The sequence below is a fragment of the Coptis chinensis genome, chromosome 2 (assembly GCF_015680905.1).
Source record: "Coptis chinensis isolate HL-2020 chromosome 2, ASM1568090v1, whole genome shotgun sequence".
Taxonomy (NCBI): domain Eukaryota; kingdom Viridiplantae; phylum Streptophyta; class Magnoliopsida; order Ranunculales; family Ranunculaceae; genus Coptis; species Coptis chinensis.
This window is the reverse complement of record NC_141457.1, coordinates 69,701,082-69,722,304: the sequence shown is the minus strand read 5'-3', so window position 1 is coordinate 69,722,304 and position 21,223 is coordinate 69,701,082. Positions and strand designations below refer to the sequence as shown.

The 21,223-nt window shown below is 37.0% G+C and overlaps 1 protein-coding gene and 2 pseudogenes across 1 annotated transcript; 2 read left to right on the top strand and 1 right to left on the bottom strand.

Moving 5' to 3' along the window:
- Positions 1 to 4,663: 4,663 nt before the first annotated feature.
- On the top strand, positions 4,664 to 5,359 carry LOC147517465 (dnaJ protein homolog pseudogene; annotated as a pseudogene).
- An 8,569-nt stretch (positions 5,360 to 13,928) lies between these two features.
- LOC147517464 (uncharacterized) lies at positions 13,929 to 15,233 on the bottom strand (annotated as a pseudogene).
- A 4,966-nt stretch (positions 15,234 to 20,199) lies between these two features.
- Positions 20,200 to 20,784, top strand: LOC147517463 (uncharacterized). The gene has a single exon (XM_086593604.1). The coding sequence runs from the start codon at positions 20,200 to 20,202 to the stop codon at positions 20,782 to 20,784; it is 585 nt and encodes a 194-aa protein (XP_086449730.1).
- Positions 20,785 to 21,223: the final 439 nt, after the last annotated feature.

The window sequence follows — 21,223 nt, the reverse complement described above, 5'->3', positions numbered from 1 at the left end:
TTGAATTCCTTTGAAAAAGGCATGAACTAACGTGTCTTTTGCTAGGTTATGGTGTGGACACTCTATAAGCAGATCGGTGAAACGATTCCAAGCCTCAGAAAATGATTCATGAGGATTTTGTCGGAAAAAATGAATCTTGGAAAGCATCTCATCCGTCTTTAAGGGTGGGTAAAAATGTTCCATAAACAGCTGAACAAGTTTAGCCCACGAGTCCACAGAGTTAGGCGCTTGGGCAGTTAACCAAGACGCTGCCTTATCGGCTAAGGTGAAGGGAAATACCCTCAGTTTAATTTGTTCCGTACCAACCGTAGGATGATGGAATGTTGTAAGGACTTGTTCAATCCTACGCATGTGTTGATAAGGTTTTTCATGATCTAAACCATGGAAAACGGGTAACAAATTAAATATGTTTGGGGGAATTCAAAAATCCCCCACTGGGTCTGCTAGAACGATGCAAGATTTAGGGCTATCGCTCAAGGCTTTGTAAAAGTCGGAGAGAGGAGTCTCTCTTTCTTCAGCCATTATGTCCGGTGTGGTTGGTGGAATAGTGGCTAGAGGTGTAGTGATTGGTATACTCGATAGATTTGTTTGTTGACGCTGACGGTTAATTACGTTCGGTGTTTTTCTCCGACCAGATCTTAATCTCATGCAAGTCTAAGTCTAAACACGACAACACTCCAAACAATCTTGATATTTTAGTATAAACCTCTAACTGGAGATGCGAGGTATGGAAGAAAGGAATACCTGATAGCGTCCTTGCTTCGCTTATGAATAGCGTCTTGTTTACGCGTGTTCAGTGTAAATAACAAGTTAGAACACTGAAAAACTTAAAAATCAATTTGAAACAAACTGTAGAAATCCGGAAAATTTAGCTTAGGCGCTGGTGCGCCACTTAGGGCAGCGTGTCGCGCTCTGTGTAACTTGAAGTTACAGTGTTTTAGGGCGGGTCGCGCTCCACATGGGGGTGGGTCGGCGCTCGGTTTCTTATCTTTTTAGGCGCAAATTGCGCTAAACTTAGGAAGGCGGTCAGCTCGTATATTTTTTGCAGAACTTTCAACGCTGAAACGGACAACCACAGTATGAATCAAACAAGGGTGGGTGGGTTTAATGGGACTTAAAAATGACTAATTATACTATGAAAACAATGCTAAAGTGAAACTAAGATGGCAGCGGTGCCATTTGATAAATGATAATTGACTAGTTTGCCTACGAAATGAACGATAAACTCAAAACGTAAGTAAACTAAAACTTATTTACGTGTCTATATTTATCAAAGTTTCTACTCTCAATTCTATCGAAATTGAGTGGAGTAACAAATTCGTTCCACTCCTAGTTCTCTAGCATGAAATGTTTTCTAGTCTAATTAATCGGTCTTAAGTCTAATAAGAGCTTTACGAAGGGTGTTATACTACGATACAATATGAAATTGATTATGTTGAATTTAAAGTAGGAATGCTATGGAAATATGATTGTTTTTTAATCTAGATAAAGGATTAGAGGGGAATCGAATCCACCTCGAATCTAACTTAATAACCTAGCATAGATTATTGTATCTCGATTCTTACGTTCTTACGGCAAGAATTTCGAGTTCTAATCCCTAGTGTTCATGGCATTTCCACCAAATACTAACTAGCATGTGAGGTCGTCCACCCATTCTCATGGCGAATCACGACCTTCTAGAGTGGAATAGATTCTACAACGCTACTACACTATACCACTAAGTTTTCATCAAAGCTTCATCAACCCCTCTAATGGAGGTTTTAGCCTTTAGTCATCAACCCATCATTTCCCATTGAATTATAACTACTCATCATATTAAAATTTTAACTTAACTAATTTAACTAACAATGTTTCAATCTACTTCAACTACGAAATGATAATCAACAAGAATTAAAATTAGATCTATAAATTGAAATGCCAAAAATTGAAATTGATAAAAATAACTATTTTATTTATCTAATCAATCAAGAACAATGATTCAAGGACTTAATCTAAAACAAGAATTGAAAATGGAACTTAAACTTAATTACTCTACTGAAAACTAGATCTAGAATTCTATATAGTTTTAGGTCTAATTAGCTACCATTAACAAAGAGCTAAGCATTGGTTTTTATATGTTCAGATCCAAAAATCGTGCATGGGCTTGGATCCATGTTTCGGGCCAGAGAATCAGGCCCAAAACCCAATTCTTTCAGTCCAAAAAGGCCTCTTCAGCTGCAGTTGGCTTCAACAGACTTTTCGTCCACTTCTACTACTCTGATTGGGTCAAGGCTTAGACCATTGGAAAGCTCTTTCCGATCCGGTCGTTTTGACATAAGGTAGGCCCCATTATGAGGTCTGAGTCCAAAGATACAGCCTTCGGAAGTTCTGCTGACTTGTGTGCTGTTTCTGCCCGCGTCGACTTTTCAGCTTTTGACCGGGCTTTTAGAAAGGCTTTGTCTTCTTGAATCTTGGCCTTTAATCACAGAACTCCTTAGTAACCGACCTTTGCTCTTTTATCTCGCTAAAGTGGCACATTTCTGCACATAATGGACTTTGAAACCTGAAATGCATAGAAACACGTAATCAGTGTTAACTCTTAATTATTACTCACATAATTGGTCTAAAAGTATGACTGTTACAGGGTTAAAAACTACAGTTTTGGACTCTTATCAAAGTTCCACACATACAACTTTCCTCCTGCTCTTGAGCTTCCTAACTACTACATACTTACTGAGAAATTCTTAATTCAGTAGAACCTATGCAATCACCCTCGCGAGTGGAAGTCACAAGTGACCTTATGACATCAACAATTGAGGTGGCTGTTGATGCGGCTGAAGAACTACTCCATTTTTTAATCAACACTCCTTCTCTTTGCAAACGATTTAAGCTCTTGAGTTATATTAAATGTGACGTTAATACCATAGTGTTATTTACACTTTATTTCAATTTTGTCAAAGATTTTACAGTTTTACCTTCTGGACGTTAAATCGTTTTCTAGACATTTGATCGAGTCGTTGATAACATCCTTCATAGGCAAGCTAATTATTCTTGCATTTAAAAATTTTGGAACCTAATGATGACTTAAGGATGAAAATTAGTATGGAAATCTTCTTTCATGTATTTGTAAATGATTCACAAAGCTAATTTGATGACCTGAGTTGTCGAGTGGTTTCCCCATACGGTCATGTTTGACACCTTATCATAAAAGACACCTGCGCGCTTTTAGAGCAAGCTGCACAATTTGATTTTATTATAAAATCATCCTTTTGAGCGGTAGTCCATATATATTCATCAACAAGAAAGGCATGAGGAATATATACGACTTTCACCTGACATTTAGCCCTGTTCTCATCCAACCTGGTCAAAGCGTGAAAGTTCTTTGCAAGCATGTTTGGTGTATTTTCAAAACAATTAGAGCACTACACAGGAAAAAAGCAATTAACAGGACTTGGCATCATACCCTTACTTATATGCAAAATCTGAATTAGTAGCATGAAACTTTCTTACTTCATATGGCATGTGTTGCCCACAACTATGACTTTAACAATACATGATGCTACCACATTTAGTGCATTTGAAGGCTTCATATAGGCGGTGTTGCACAATATGGCTAACGATTTTTCTTTCATTTCTAAGGGTGATTTAGCTGCAAAATATGTTGATTTATTGGAAAAGTCAGCGTCGTTAAGTTGGAACTAGGCTTGCGGGTTCGCTAAGGGTATGGTGCTGGAATGGAGATAATATACTTGGTCACATACTCAACATGGGCACTAGCATTTTCATATGGATCTATCTTGGTTGCAAAGCAAGATATCACAGGTGGTGAGAATATTATTCTAAAGTAACTGAACAGACCTTAGTTGCCGTGTGAGAAGATGTGAAAAAGTGATTTGATACATAATAAATTAGGGGGGTTTGTTTTTTTTCTACTTATAAGTTTTTGTAAGTCAAGTTTTTCTACTTACACTTTTAGCACTTATAAGTAGCAAAAATATACCATAAAAAGGGTCTGACACTTATAAGTAGCTGAAAGCGGTGTTCATGATTCCGAACGGAATGTCAGAATTCCGCCGGATATTTCGGTTTTTCAAAAAATCGGAAAAAACTACATATAGTTGAAATATTGATGATTCTGAAATTAATCGAAATCAAAATATAACATGGGTAGAAATATTGTGAATTTCGATTTTTCAGATTTCCAAAATTTTGAAATCCCGAACTATGACTGAAAAACAAACACCAAAAAAAAAGGTGGTCCACCACTTACACTGAGAATAAGTAGTAAGCGCTTACAAAAACCAAAAAACAAACACCATACCCCTTAGTTACCACATGAGTTTTCAATACAAGGAGCGTGAAGCTGCAAGAAGCAAAGAGAATTTTCAATTTTGGCAGCAGATCAACGTTGAAGAAAGACAAATTGGAGTGATAGCAAGTTGCTTTTTTGTTCTTAGGCAAGGAATTTTAGGAAAAATTACAAAATCGATCGATACAAACTGGGAGTGGCAAATTTCAAAATCGACAAAAGTGATTTTCTGACTATTATTGTAATATAAAACACTGTAAACTGATGTATATATAAGTAGAATAAGTGGTAGTTCAAAAAGAACATAAAAAAATAAATCTCTACTCTTTATATGTCTTCGTTGTCACTGATTTTGCTTGGAAAGGTATTGCGAAGATGTTTCGAGGGAGAGTACCACCGAAGAGTGATAACACAAAGTATTATGAGACTAGGCATTTCAAAGAATGTATTACAAGATGATTTGAAGAAAATGTATAAGAAAGATGTTATTAAGAATCATCCTGATAAGGATGGAGATCTAGAGAAATTTAAGGAGTTAGCTACGCTTATGAAGTTTTTGAGTGATCTAGAGAAGCGTGAATTTATGAACAGTATGGTGAGGATGCAATCAATGAAAGATTTCCCTGTGGAGCTGGAGGCCACGACCCATTCGATATATTCCAAAACTTCTTTGGTGGTGGTGATGGCAGCATGGGAAGGAGGCAGAGGAGGGGAGAGGATGTAGAAGGTATCGCTTGAAGATCTTTACATTGGAACATCTAAGCAGCTATCACTTTCACATAACGTCCTCTGCTCCAAGTGCAAAGGTAACAAGGGATCTAAATTTGGTGCTTCAATAAAGTGTTCTGGCTGCCAAGGTTATGGTATGAAGGTTTCAAGTAGGCGAATTCGCCCTGGTAGGCCGGATTTGACAGATGTAGTATCCATGCAATAAGTGCAATGGAACTGGAGAAAACATCAAGGACAAAGACAGATGCAATAAGTGTGAAGGGTCAGAAGGTTGCGCAAGAGAAAAGGGTTTTGGAAGTCCCACTTGGATGGAAGGAAACTTCTCATCAAATCTCAAACTAGGGAAGTTGTCAAGCCTGATCAATTCAATTCATGGTCATAGACTCATAGTAATTAGACATGCTATCAATAATAGCATGAGTGAGCGAGTCTACACTCTGCTTATGCATGGATGAACAAATTATTCTTAGACATATATATACTAAGCCAAGATGATTTTCTATGGCGACACAAACAAGTTCAATTTAAATGTCATAAAACAGGTAACAACGAACCATAAATGTTAGTGTAGATTGATTGTAGAATACTAAATTTACATGTGTTCATTTCATAATGACTCAAGTGGTGCAGCCACGGGTTAAATTCTAGTCATCATATATGTCATACACGACATAATGTTGCAACAACGTTATAAAATCAACATATTTTCTTGACGCATGTGTCATACACCACATAATGTTGCAACAACCGTCATAAAATTTTCACTAAAACACCTATCTTGACGGTTTTCAACAAAGCCGTCAAGATAGATAAAAAACAAGTGTCATAATATGTCATTTTTTTAGTAGTACTGCCCTCCTCTTTCTCTATTCTTTCTTGCTAATGAAATGTGAATAACTTAATTTCAGCAGTACTATTTTTTGAGAGAAAGAATCAATGAGTATTTAAAATAGAGTGGAGAATTACTGGTATTTCATGTCCGCCCCTCTTTTGTTTGTTCATTTTAGTATTTCTTCTATTTTGATGATTGCTCGAAAAAATTATTGATTTGAATGGTTAACCAATAATATTTTTAAATGAAGTTTTTCTTGCAAATGTGTTGTTGTTTCACCCAATATGCAATTTATTTGTCAGTATTTCATTGTAGTTAAGCAATAGAAGAAGTAGATTGAAAAACACAATTATGGAGGGCAAAACTCACAGAAGCAAAAGTTTGTACACCTAATATCATATTACTTCCTAGTTTTGAAATAACCAAGCTTACTTGTCATTTTAGTTTAAGAAAACCTAGCTTATTTATTAGTGTGATTTAGTGGATACATATTCCTACTTTCATTTGAATCACTCAGGTGCTTTTGTTAAGCTATTTCTTTGTATGTTTGATATGATTTATTTGTATAGTGATTTATTTGTATGCTGGTTTTTATATTTTTATGTTGGTTATTCTCGTTAAAGAGCCTTCACAATTATACCCGGCGGTTTGGATCATAGTTTAGCTGAAGCAATCGATCAATTAGATAATGAAAATTAGTAAGAGTTTGAACAACTGACACCACTTCTTACTACTTCAGTTTCTATGGAAGCTGCAGCACCTCAAGGTCAAGTTGTCTCTGAAGCAAGGCAGGTCTCCACAAGGTGGGCTAACATGGCTGAAGTTCAATATGATGGTTTCACCCCAGTTTCACATAAAAATCCTAAGAAAAGTGTTAATAACAAAGTCATTGCTCCACCACCGACAACTAGGTCAAGGCAACAAGTTACTCCTCTTCCAACTAGCCTTTAACGAAGATTGTTTATTGGAATATTAGAGGTACTATTAAAAATAATGTCATAGCTAGATTGAAAGACCTCTTAACTCTTAAGTCACTTTAATGCTGATTTTGTGTGTCTTGTTGAGCCTATGGTTAAAGTTAGCATTATATCATTATTCATCTTCGGTTTAACTGATTATGATTGTCAGTTTCTTCATAACGAGGATAATGGGAATAAATTAAAGGAAATCTCTAGCTCCTTCGGAGGAGAGGTATGAATGTGAATCTTGCTGCTAAATCCTCTCAACATATTTCTGTACGGTATGAAGGTTGCTTCCTCTCTTTTTTGTTCATGCTATAAGTAATTTAGTGTTGAGAAAGGGCATGTGGACTGACCTTCAGGCCTTGTACATAGATAACCCGTGGCTTTTGATCGGAGATTTTAATGCTATATTGAAGTCTTCTGAGAAAAGAGGTAGACGGCCACCTAGTAGCGCTACCATGAATGAATTTATTTCAACATTAAATTCTTGTCATCTATCTGAATGCGGCTATAGTGGAGTTAAATTCACTTGGTGTAATAACCAATTATAGGGTACTAATAGATTTTTATGCAAGCTGGATAGAGCTCTATGTAATGAAGGTTGGCTGGATAATTAAATTCCCTGGATGGAGGTATAAAGTCTTTTGTAGGTTGGGATCAGATCATTCTCCATTGCTTGGTGGTAATGTGGTGGTACCTAAACCAAGTAATATATCTTTCAGATTTGTGAAAGCATGGACCCACCATGAAGCATTCCTCGGGTTTGTTAAGAGTAATTGGGAGCAACCATTGGTGGCAACCCCAATTCTGACACTTGTCAAGAAGCTCAAAATTAAAGGTTAAATATTGCTTTTAAAGAATGGAACTGGGATGTTTTTGGAAACTTGGATAGTAACATAGTGAAGGCTCAGGTGGATTTCACTAAAGCTCAAGTTATCTTTGACGAGGATCCCGAGAACATGAGTTTGAGTCTTGATGTCCAAGGAAAGAAGCTCCATCTAGAGCAAGCTTACCTAAATAAATAATCTTTCTTGTGCCAAAAACAACACTGTTCAATGGGTAAGTGAGGGGGCAAGAAACTCGGCTTTTTCCATGCTACATGCAAAATGAGAACTGCGAGATCTCTTATTGCCGAGCTTAGTACAGAAGATGGCACTAACCTCATCACCCAAACAAACATCCAGATCGAATCATATGGTAGACTATTTCCAGAATAAGTTTGCATATGAAGAAGTAGAGATTGATTATTCTCTTCTTAATCTCATTTCCCCTCTTGTAATAGTTGAAGATAATCTGATACTTAAGGTTATACCCTCTTTTGCTGAAGTACAAGATGTGGTTGTTAGAATGAAAGTCGATAGCTCACCTGGGCCGAACTGTTTTCAAGACCACTTTTAACACAAATGTTGGCCGATAATCAAGAATGAAGTGTATTGGGCAGTTAAGTCTTACTTCTTGGAGGGGCACATGCCCAATGGAGTGAATACCAATTTATTAGCTTTTGTGCCGAAAGATAAGAATGCTACCAAAGCCTCGCAGTTTAGGCCTATATGCATGTATAATTTCTTTGTAAAGATCCTTTCCAAAGTCTTACAATTGAGGTTAGAAGTGATTATTGGGAAATTTATCTCAAAAGAACATCAATATGGGTTCATAAAAGGCAAGTGTATATAATGTTTGTTGTAGTTGTTAGTGGTTTGTGAGGTTCACCATATATAGAATGTTGAAGATGGATGAATGGGAGTTTGATGAAGGGGAAAGGTAGTTGATTCTTCAAAGTTCATAACTTGATTGGTTTGAAAAGGAAATGACTTGTATTGAAATAATGACTTGAATGAAAGCAATGAAATGAAACATGGTTTTGAATGAAAAACATTGAGAAGAGATTGCAAAAAACACAAGAACTTGAATGAAAACTTGGATTGAATAACTTGAATTGAAAACTTGATAAATAACAAAAGAGAAAATAAAGCAAATAAAGACTTGAAAATGTAAAGGACTTGAATTAAAATTCTATACTACTCCTACATGACCATAGATTAAGTCTAGGTGCTCTCTCTCCGCTCACTTTTTGGTTTATATACTAGACCTTTTCCAAGTTACAGATTTGCCCTCTTCCCTTGGATTCAAACCACCTCATGAGTTTGTTTTATGCTTCTCTAGATGCAAGCCACCTCATGAGTTGTTTTTTTCCTTTATGCTTTATACTTTTTACTTTTACTTTTGGTTATCTTCTTAAGCAAGCTTTGGTTATGTAAGGCTACTTTTGAGATAAGGCCATAAGCTTCAGTCTTTTAGGTTTGGGTCCTTGACCGCTGACTATTGATTTTGAATTTGACTTTTCAGCATTTTCTCCTGCAAGCTAGAATCTTCATAACAAGCGTTAATAGAGCTCTTTTTGGCGCTAAAATGCATCTTTTACAATAAGTGGTCTAAAAATGCCTGTAACCTGCAAATGACAATAAAAGCTATGAGTTGTTTATTCATTGAGCATAAGAAGGACATAATTGTAGCATTGTAAAGGTAATAAAATGCATATTTGGGGTCTGATCAGTATACAATCAAGCATCGGATTAGCGTCCAAAATGGTGAATGAAATGTGCAAGAAAAGATATGGTGGATCGGTGGGCCTCAAAATCGATATCACTCAGGCATACGATACTATTAGTTGGGACTTTCTTCATCAAGTTATGCTCAAGTTTGGGTTTTATGACTGGTGGTGTAGTAGAATCTTTGTGATTATTAAAAGTGCAAAGATATCCATTTTAATAAATGGCGGTCCTTGTGGCTTCTTGAATGTTGGAAGGGGTTTGAGACAAAGAGACCCAATCTCTCCCCTTCCTTTTGCTTTGGTTGAGGATACTTTGAGCAGAGGGCTAAACTCGTTGAGAACTCTAGGCATTTCTAAGCCTCTTGTCACTGTTAAAGGGTTTCTTGCTCCAACGCATATCCGTTTCACAGATGATATCTTTGTTTTCCTCAAAGGGGAGCTTAAGGGCATTCAAGCAATCACTAAACTGTTGGAGTCGTATCAGAAGTCTTCAGGTCAATACATGAACAGAAACAAGAGCAAGATGTTCTCGGGGCATATTATAAGTGCTACAAGGCTACAAAAAATCAAAGATGTTATGGGGATTCAAGTGGGAGTATTACCATACATGGGTGTTCCATTAATTCAAGGTTGGGCAACCAAAGCACACCTTTCTTGCATCACTGATAAGATTAAACAAAGGCTTGCCAGCTGGAGGGGTAGATTGTTGTCCTTTCAAGGTAGAACAGTGTTGATCAAGTCGGTTCTTGGTAATATTCCGGTCTACAATATGAGTGTTTTCAAATGGCCCATGGGAATAATAAAAGAATGTGAAACATTAATTAAGAACTTTCTCTGGTCGGGAAATCCTATGGAGAGTAAGAAAATCACAGTTGCTTAGGAAAAAGTCTGCAAACCTTATGATGAGGGAGGGCTAGGAATTAGAAGGCACTACACCATAACAGGCTATTTGCAACGGCAAAAAACCGTTGCTAATAATTTTCGTAGCGCTTTTTAAGCATTGCAAATATGGCGTGGGTAAAGTGTTGAAATTTTTTGCAACGGTTAATAAGCGTTGCAAACAGAAATTTCCAACGGTTATTAACCGTTGCAAACAGAAATTTCCAACGCTTATTAACCGTTGCAAGAAAAACTTTCCAACGGTTTTTAAGCGTTGCAAATATTATTTGTAACACTTGTTTATACTGTTTCGTAGCAACGTTTTTAAATTTGTAACGGTTATGAACCGTTGCTAATGGGTTGCAAATAAAAAAAAAGAATAATTTCTCATATTTCCCTAAACACCAAAAACACCGAACGCCAAAAAACACCAAAAACATTTCAACCCAAATGCCTTCAACTAAGATTAATATATATTTAAGAGAACCTAAAAAAAATATCAATGCTTGTCAAACATTCATTTAGATTATCCACCCTTCGCTTATACTCAAGTTTCTACAAGAATACCAAGGTCTCATAAAATTTACACCAAAACAGTAGTACTAGTAGCCTTAGCTCATTTGACCACCACACAGGTGCTGCAATACTTCGGAAGTTCAGATCCTTGAAATCTAGGCATATCCAAGGACTCACAACCTGGATGAAAAGAAGAAAGAAAAAGAAAGTAAATGTGCATAACATAAAAACATATCCATAGAATCCAAATGGTAGTGCAAATTAGTGTCGATTTATAGCAAAAACGCTGGGCCAATTCTAATTATGGTTCATAAATCAATAAAGGTTCTTCAGTTCAACCGTGCAAAATATGCACATTCATCTTGAAGGCCAACAAAATAGACGAACAGACGATGTACTATACGTTAAAAGCTTCACTCGCATAAATCAAATGTAAGTCTCTATCTACATAAATTTGGACTTCACCACTCACCCGAACAGACTTGAATGTGCCAAGAACCAGAAAATTTCTTTCAACAAGATAACTAAGAATGCAAATTTGGTCTAAAATGTAATGATAACAAGTATTAAGATAACAAGATTAAGATACTTGTGGACAACAAAGAATAAGCTAACAAATAAATCCTAGGATACCTACAAGAGTTTCCCTAAATTCAAAAACACTTTTTTTTTATGATACCTACTCCTTTAATTTAAGATTTTTTTAGGGATGTAGCTCTCTCTGTGAAGCTATAATAACTCGCAAAAATAAGAAATTGGACACCTGAGTTATTTTGTAGGACATCATATGGAATTAAAAGTACATATCTTAAGATACATCCTAAATGATGATACTAGTAAGAAAATCCGAGAATCACAATATATTCACATCCAAAATAGTCAGACCAAACATTACAACCGTGGTCGAGTTCAAGGAGTCCTTGCGGGGATTCTGCAGCAAGTTCAACAGCTTCCTTGTACTTTGTCTGAGATAACAATTCTTGGAACCCTTGGACAACCTGACGTATGAAAACGATGAAGAACATGTAAACTGTGATGCCCAAAGAAAATATATAGCATGTGACATACAACATTCATGACCATGATCACTGTGAATCACTTATTCGGACAGTTAAAATCTTGGTTTCTTTGTTACTTTTGTGTTTTCTTATGAAATATCTAGTTGAACACTTAGCTAAAGTTTAAATTAAACGTGTGCTACCATTATAATACCTATATCATTTCTCCCATGTGAGAAGGTGGACACACTTCTCACAAATGATGCCAACAGAAGTTCTACTTCTTAGCCAAAAAAAAGGGGCTAGTTGTACTTTAGACACTATATAAAGGTCTGCAAACCCTAGATTCTTGGATAATTAAAAAAATCATATACAAGGGCTACTCAAACGTATCCACCTACCAAGTTTTCAGCTCCAGGAAGATTTCCTCTTTTAGCAAGATTAACAAGAAAGCTCCGTGTTGTTTAGGCAGAATATGCTTGATCATCGATAACATCCATTTATACAATCTTCCAATTGCCTTTTATAGCATAACAGGTAAGCTTATAAAACATACTTGACCACTGACAAAAGGCACTATTGTTGCCTGGATTAGCAGTGGCAAGTAACACTGCCCTCGCCGATTAACGATAGAATCCTCCTAATCGATGATGCCTCCTCGATGTCAAAAATATAGGATCCGGACTGATTCTATTTCTATAAACTGCGGTAGTAGTCTCCAAATCATAAACAAATAGAAGTCCAAGTTTTGTGATCACATATATCAAACCATACTTGTGGGATATCTGCAAGAGAGAAACACTAACGATTTAATAATTGCATCAAATACCAAAACCACGTACAAGAATTACCACTTAAAAAGTTACTTGGATTGCCACTGGGAAGTCATCAGCAAAATCTAGTGGGAAGAACAGATCTGCTTGTTTCTTTGTAAAAGCTGGTTTACCTGCCAATTAAATCGAAGAATTGATACTGAAAAAAAAGTCGGTGAAGGTTCGGAAATGGTGAAAAGGCGTAAGGCAAAATAAAAATTTCTACGGGAGTAGTGATCACTGATCAGCTACAAAGACGGTACACTCTCTTCTCCAAATCTATCATTAACAGTCCAGTTTTCCTCAATAAAAATCTTAGATAACACAATAACATTATACCCATTAGTTCAAAAATTTGTTATATCTTTGTCAAAAATATATCTATATCGGTCTCAGTAAAATTAATACCAACATGAGTAGTAACATTTTTTTTTATCTTCTCAAAAGAATAATAACTGCATAACATAGGTTAGGTTAGCAAAGACCTAAGGAACGCTCTTAAATAATCACATACACCAAAGCTAGTAAGGAACTACCCATAATTACATAATAAACGAGTCCAATTACAAATAACTATGATATTTTGACTCCATAAATAGAGTAACCCCCTTAACCAATCATACAAATTCTATTTGTCCTTCATCACAATATACAAAATTAAACAACACTCGAATCCTATTACAAATGAAACTATGAAATTTCACCTCCCTAAATAGAATAATTCCCCTTGACAAATGAAACTTCTCGTCTTTAGTTAAGACAAATGGAGCCTTCGGTTTTATTGGTTTCCCTGTGACTGGGTCTGATTGCATCCACTGACCACTATGAATTCGCATCTTTCCCATATCTTCTCGCGCACCTACTGTATCCTTTGACTTGTCTTTCTTGTCTAGGATGTAATTTAGTAGATGTTCCGCAACATTTTTCTCAGTATACATCACATTAACAACATGTTGGGATTTATGAGTGGGTCAATAGGGCATATCCCAAAAAATAGACCTTTTATACCAAGCCTCTGTAACTTGAACATCATCATCATCTACACTATCATCCAAATTCACATCAGATGTGCTTCTTTTGCTACCTGTTGGGATTTTACCCGGCTTATACTTGATATGACTCACCTGCTGCATAACTTTTTCTCCACTTAACCTTAGTGGAGCAATGTTCAACTCTTCAGTCTTAAGTCTCAAGTATTTGCCTGACCGAAAGTGGTGACCCAACGGAATAAAGGGGCGATAGTTTGTGTAAACAATCTTCTTTGCATGCTCAAGATATATCGATTGAGTGTTATCTGAACAAATCGGACTTGCTTTGTAACCATGTGTTATGCAGCCCGCTAGTTTCCCAAAGCAGGAAAATCATGAATACCCCCACAGTAGCATAGCTCTCAAGGTAAAATACTGTTTTTTATGCATGTCATAAGCCAGCACCCCTTCCTTCCACAACTGTTCCAACTCCTCATACAATGGCTGAAGAAAAACGTCGATATCTTGACCCGGTGCCTTCCGCCCAGGTATCAGCAAACACATCATTTGGAACTCTAGTTTCATACATAAAGAAGGGGGGAGATTATAAGGTACCAAGTAAACAGGCCAACAACTATAGCTAGTGGATTGTATTCCACGGGGATTGAAACCATCAGTTGCAATTCCAAGCCAAACATTACGCCCTTCCTGAGCAAAATCAGGCCAACTCTTTTTACATGTTTTCCACTGGATTGAGTCGATGGGATGTCGCATATGATCCCAAGAAGGTGTAGCTTGGTCGTGCCATGTCGTTTCATTCTCTATCCATAGGATAGTGTACAACCTCTTGAGCCTTAGAATCAAGGGAAAATGTCTCAAAACTTTATTCGGCTCTTTTGTTTCTTTCTTACCCATCTTTCCTTCTTTCACTTTGTATCTGGGTGCTTTACACTGACGACATTCTGTTAACTTAGCATCATCTTTCCAGTATAACATACAATTGTTCTCACATGCATCGATACTTGTAGCTTTCATTCCTAGATCTTTCAACATTGCTTTCATTACAGGGTACTTTGATGGCAAAGTGATTCCTTCTGGGAACCATATCCTCAAAAGGGACAAAAGTGCAGACACAGTAGTTCCTGACTAACCATATTTCTTCTTCAAGTTATGAAGTTCAACAATTGCTGAAAGTGTAGTAATGGGAGCCTCACATGAAGGGTATAGCTTTTGTTCTGCCATTTTCTTGTATTCGTCGTACCTCTTCCCCAAATCAGGTTCAAGAACAGGTGGTGGTTCAAAATCCCCCATATGATTTTCTTCATCCTCATTCAAATCACCTGCAACTACTTCATGCACTCCATAAGAAGCATCAACAAAATTTCCCATCCCAAGCCCTTTAGCCTCGGTGTTTTCTTCTTCAATCACTGGCTCCACCACCGGATCCGTACATGGGTTCTCACCATGTAAAACCCATACACGATAATTCTTATCCATCCCGTACCTAATCAAATGTCTAGAGATTGTACCAAACACAAAGCTTTTTCCATTTCGACATTCTCTACAAGGACAAGGACACGTGGTCGAGCCGCGGTTATTCACAGTCGCAAATTGAATGAAATCAGCCACCCCTTGTTTGTACACATCTCCAAATCTGTCCAATTCATTCATCCACTCTTTGTGAATTGGCCGAGACATTCTGCAAAATTAGACATGTGGGGGATTGAACAAGCACATTGTGTAATCTATCAATTTGATGCAACATAATACACAATCAAACCTTGAATATAGACACAGAGCACTAAGGCTTTTGTGTAAGTCGTTGAATCCTAAACTTGACTCCAACTACATCAAAAGTACGCTCTAAGTCGGTCCAGCGCAGCTGGCCTAGGTAGCAAGCAGCACTAGTATTCTCGAAATTCTAGCTAAGTCTATGATATTAAAGGAATAGCTATAAATAGAATTAACTAACTACTTAATTGGTGTGTGCACTACCAATTAACTCCTAGGGATACATAGAACAAGTATACATTGATCTACAATCCTAGTTCTCCTTTAATTAAAGCAAGTAGCACAAAGTGAATTCAAGTAGTAATATTAAACATGTAGAATACAGATCTTTTAGTCTACCATGCATGAGAATACTTGACTTCACCTTAGCAAATTATACGAAAGCTTACCAGTAGCACACCATTTACAAAGAATACTAACAAAGAAAAATTAATTTAATCTGCCGTAACATTGGGCTATACTACCACCTTAGGCAGGCACCGCCGTCAAACCCTCAATCGACATATCTATCTAAGCAACCACATATACTTCATCACTATTTCACCACTGAACATAAGAAAACTTCAAGCAACAAAGAGCTATCAATACTGATCAACAACGCCAAACTGTGGTAAATCGATGAAAAACTTGAGTCCGTAAATTTAGATTTACCATGCTATTGTGATAGTAGTGACAAGTAGATTGACCATTGTGAGGATGACAATGGCGATATTGCTACTCTAGATATGGTGGCCTCTTGTAATGGCATAATTTGTTTACACCATCGTTTAAGCAAGGAGATTTCATTATGGAACCCTGCAACAAACCTATTTACACAAAAACCTAGCATGCTTCATTTTCTAACAACAATGCTACATATACAATTACTTCACCTGTTTCTAACTTGTTATGTAGATAATCTGAAAATAAATTTTCTTCCCCTACATGACTATATGACACTTTTATTGAAAAAAGAGACCTTGATGCATCAAATAGCTTTCACTGAAAATATATACTCTCTACACAAACCATATACACATTTCCCAGTATGTAAATTCCAAACAAAGCAAACACAAAGATAATGCACAAGACTATTTAACTTAGCCATCCTAATCAAGCTCTATGAAATGCAATATATCTTATCAATTTCAATGAAAAGTTGATCAAATCAAACAATAACCCATATGCATATATATTCTTTATAAATCAAAGACATAATAACCTTTAAACAACAAAACATACCCCTTGGATTCTCTTTCCAGTAACAGGGCACTTAGGTCCACTAGCCCTCTTCTTAGTCGTCTGGTAAACAAGCTTTCCACCTAATCAAAGTCAGTTCACACTTTGAAACATATGGGTACTCATAAAAATCTAAATAACATCTAAATATCATTTAAAATTAGAATATGAACTAATGAATACTAACACCAAGTGTTCATTAACCAAGAAAACAAGTCCTCAAAACTAATCATCACAACAATAAATTTTTTTTGTCGACCAATTTCTAAACCGAACCAAAACCACCACCCGGATTGCAAACTTTTCGAAGTAGTGAAATTCTGTCCGGGTAAAATGGTATCAGTTGGATTGTCAAAACTAGACCAAATGGTGACTGACTCATTTCTCAAAGACAAGTTACCTGAGCCATCAAGTGTTCCATTAGAAATGCCTTTATTTGACGTTCTAGATTCCCAAACGAGGCTACCTGAACCGTTAGTTAAACGAAGGTTCCCACTAAGTTGGAGTTCAAAATGAGCTGAAGAATCGACAATGCCGAAGTCCCCACCATCTTTCCATACTGGAATGCTAGAGAAGGATATTGCAGCAGAAAAAGAAGTTGGATGATGGACTCACATCAAACGCAGCTGATGCTGCAGTAGCTGTGGTCAAAGAGATGCAAAGTTCCGAGGACGTGACTTGTCAAGAACCTTTATGTCTCCGTTCTGAGGAGAACATCTTGGATGATGAGAATGCTTTAAGTTCTACTGATAGGTTCGTACAATCCGAAGAAAGAACTGAAATTATGAATGTCGATAATGGTGCAATCACGATTGGAGAAAATATTGGAAACAGAGAAGAGTCAGCTCCAGAGTCCTCTCCAAGTACTCTTGTAGAAAATATTGGATAGTCAGAAGAAGGAACTGGGGTTACTAAAGCCGATAATGGTGCAATCATGATGTTAGAAGATAGAGGAAAAAGACAAGAGTCAGCTCTTGAGTCCCCCAATGGGTATTGCTATATAGCTTCGATGAAAATGAGGATGAGGAAAGACTTCTTGTTAAGGATGATTTGAAGTTCTTGTGGCGAGTCAATAGGTTCACCGATGAACTGGCAAGTAATATAGACAAAGGGAACAGAATCACCAAGATTAGAAACGTCTACCCGTATTGCTCGGATTTCGAATAAAAACCAGGCCATCGTGATATATCTTTCCAGAGTCCGGCCGATATTTTCCGCACCAGCCAGACCCGACATTTGATAATTCCGCTCATCGAAGCCAACATAATTGCCCTGTAGTAGTCAGAAGCAGCAAAAGGGTTTATCTTAGCTTCCAATTTTCTCTACTTTCTTTGCAATCCATGTATAATCTTCCATGAGCTTCAGAACAAGAAAAAAATGTGCTCAAAGTTAATTGGTACGGACCCTTTATTGTGTTTTTGTCACACCTCTAAAGTTATGCGTTTAGCCACTCTCTTATCGATCCAGTTGCAGTTAAGCATACTTAAATGCCGCATCCAACCTTAGTCTTAACTCTTAACTAAAATACATCTCAATGCTATTCTCTGGGCCAAGCCCTCAATGAGTTTTTTAGCTTTTGGACCAAAATCTAATAAGCGTAATATACTATATTTCAAAGTGGGCAAAAACCCTAGTAGCCTACAATTTTTGTTCATAGTTTCCTACTACTACTATTCTACTAATCATGGAACTATATTTCAAAGTGGGCAAAAACCCTAGTAGCCTAAAATTTTTGTTCTTAGTTTCCTACTACTACTACTATTCTACTAATCATGGAACACTACCCAACCATGTCATAGTATGAAACTTAAAACATTCCAAACCAACGAAGAAACAAAGAAAAGATTTTATATTTCAAGAGGGCAGCACAGTTCTCTACCAGAGGAACTACTCTGTGACATATATGGGGATGAAAGTAACAGAGAAAGAATTGTTGGCAGAAGTCCATGAATAAGGTTATAATCGAATGTACAAACTGATAGTTATTGCTAGTTAGATTTAGGATTTGGTTATAAATTATAATCATTTATGTCTAACACAGGAACACCATGAATAAGGTTGTAATCTAAATTATCAAAAGCTGAATTTCTTACAAGAACTCTGACCTCGCCTAAACTCTTTGTATGTTTCGAAATTCCCTAAATAGTGCTTTCTCGAGGGTTATGTCTGAAAAGTTCTCCAACGTCACCTTTTAATGTGTCAAACTGTCACCTTTTAACCATTTTTTCCACGAATAATCAGGTATCATCAAATAAAATTTTACAATAATGTACGTACCTCGTGCTTTTCTCTGGATTGGTCTGCAAACAGGATTGGATCGAGATGATAATATAAAACTGGATTGGATTGAAATGATGATTTTGAGGAAAAAGATTTCAATTTTAGGGTTCTTGAAATGCGGCGGTGAGAGAGAGCGAGAGGAGAGAAAGAAAGTTATGTTTTATATTTCGACCAAAATAATAGAGCGCGATTTTTTTTCCCTCTTTCGCGAAATTTTCAAGTTTTTAGTTTGTAACACTCCTCCAACGCTTTTTAAGCGTTAGCAATTAATTCAGGAAAATTTACCCAAATAAAGCAACGCTTTACAACATTGCCAACACTTATTTAACGTTGGCAATTTGCTAACGGTCAATAACCGTTGCAAATCAAAAAAGGTGCGTGTTGCAAATATTCTATTATGGTGTAGTGAGGCTAAGAGAGGTGAATTTGTCACTCTTAATGAAACTTGCTTGGCAAGTCCTCACAGGTAAAGACGAGTTTGCTAATTTCATGCAGCAAAAGTACTTCAGTCGTGCTGGTGATTTTATAAGGTATCATGTCAACACTACTATTGAAGGTGGAATTAAATTGGCTTTGGGTGAGGAATTGGAGAGAATCAAATGGATCCTTGGTGATGGGAGATTGGTCAGTTTGTGGCGGGACAAATGGTTGGGCACCCACACACTACAACATCAGTTACACCTACCTCGTGAGGCTTTAAAAGGTCTCAAAGTAAAGGTTGGTGATCTCATCGTAAATGACCAGTAGTCTATTCCACAATCAGTTCATAATATTTTTATGCAGGTGGGGATGCATGAGATCCAACTACCAACTCTAAACTTGCAAAGAGCAGATTATAGAATTTGGAAACCCGACCTCAAGGGAGAATTCTCAGTTTCATCTGCTTTTGATGAGATAAGACGGAAAATGCCGAAGGTTGGTTGATACAAAGCTATTTGGAACAAGTTCATTCACCCTAGGACCTCGGCTATTGGTTGGAAGCTAGCTCATCACAAATGTGCTGCTACTGATGACATAGCTCAAAAAAAGGGGGTTAATTAAGCTTGTTTCTAGGTGTTATGTATGTCGCTCGCATGGTGAGGACCTGGAACTTCTTCTCTGGCATTGTATCTTTGCAAAAAACTTATGGAAATGGGTGGCTGGGCATTTCTCCTTCAGTTGAAACTTTCGAAATATGCAAGAGGCAGTGGATCTGGGAAAGCGATGTAGTTCTTATGTTAAGCACCTTCGGTTGTCCGCAATAGTTAGAGGCATGGTTACTCTATGGAAGCATAGGGACCTAATTGTTTTTTAGGACAAGAAGAACAACTTCAAGTGGTATCAGAAGCAAATCATAAATTCAGTGCAACAATCAAGTTTTTTATCAAAAGGTACGATGAAGAACTCTGTTCGAGACCTTGTAGTGATTAAAAACTGGAATGTTCCTTGTAAGCCCAATAATGCTCTGTTGATCAAAGAATGCAAATGGTGCCTCCCCCCACCTGGTTATATGAAAGCAAATTGTGACGGAGCGGCAAAAGGCAATCCTGGTTCTGCTAGGATAGGTGTAACCTTTAGAGATGACAAAGGAGACATCCGATTAGTCATGTGGGAAAAAATTGGTGTGAATACCAATTATTTGGCTGAAGTGCTTGCAATTTTGGAAGCTTTAGAAGTAGCCTTGGAGCGCGAATGGGTAAATATCTTAATAGAGTCTGATTCCTCGGCTGTGATTAAGGCTTTTGGGACTGGTAAGTTTCCTTGGTGGCTAACACAAAGGTGGGAGAACATTAAGGGAAAGGTAGTTAATTGTATCTTCACCGCCACATGGAGAGAAGCCAATTTCTCGGTTGATCTTGCAGCAAACAAAGCGACTACAATGTCGTCTACCCAGACCTATCTGTTTGAAAGAATGAAGGCCCCAGCTTGGATGTTCAAGTGGGAATCCCCTCACTTAGCATATTTTCGGTTTGTGAACTAGAGGTAGTGCACATGATTGGTAATGGTATGGAGGATCTATATACCTAGTAGGGAAGTCATATCAATTACAATGATGCAGTCCCCTCTATATAGGTTTTTCCCTTTTATGTTGTTTTTCTCATCTTACTTTCTCCTTCACCTATTGTGTAACTTTTATCGTTCTTATTAATAAATTTTCAAGTTCACTTAGCCAAAAAAAAAAAATAGATAGGGAAAATGGTATTGTCAGTATTGTTTTAAATTATTCAAACAGACCCCCACCGATTGCATGTTTTACTTTTGACCATTTATTGGTCTAATGGTCTAGACCCACTGATTGATTCCATTTTTTTTCATTTTCTTAACAATGTTTTTCTACTCCTTACGACATAGATTGCTATCGTATTTTTATATTTTTATGTTAGTTATTCTCCTTGAAGAACCTTCGCTATTATACCCTA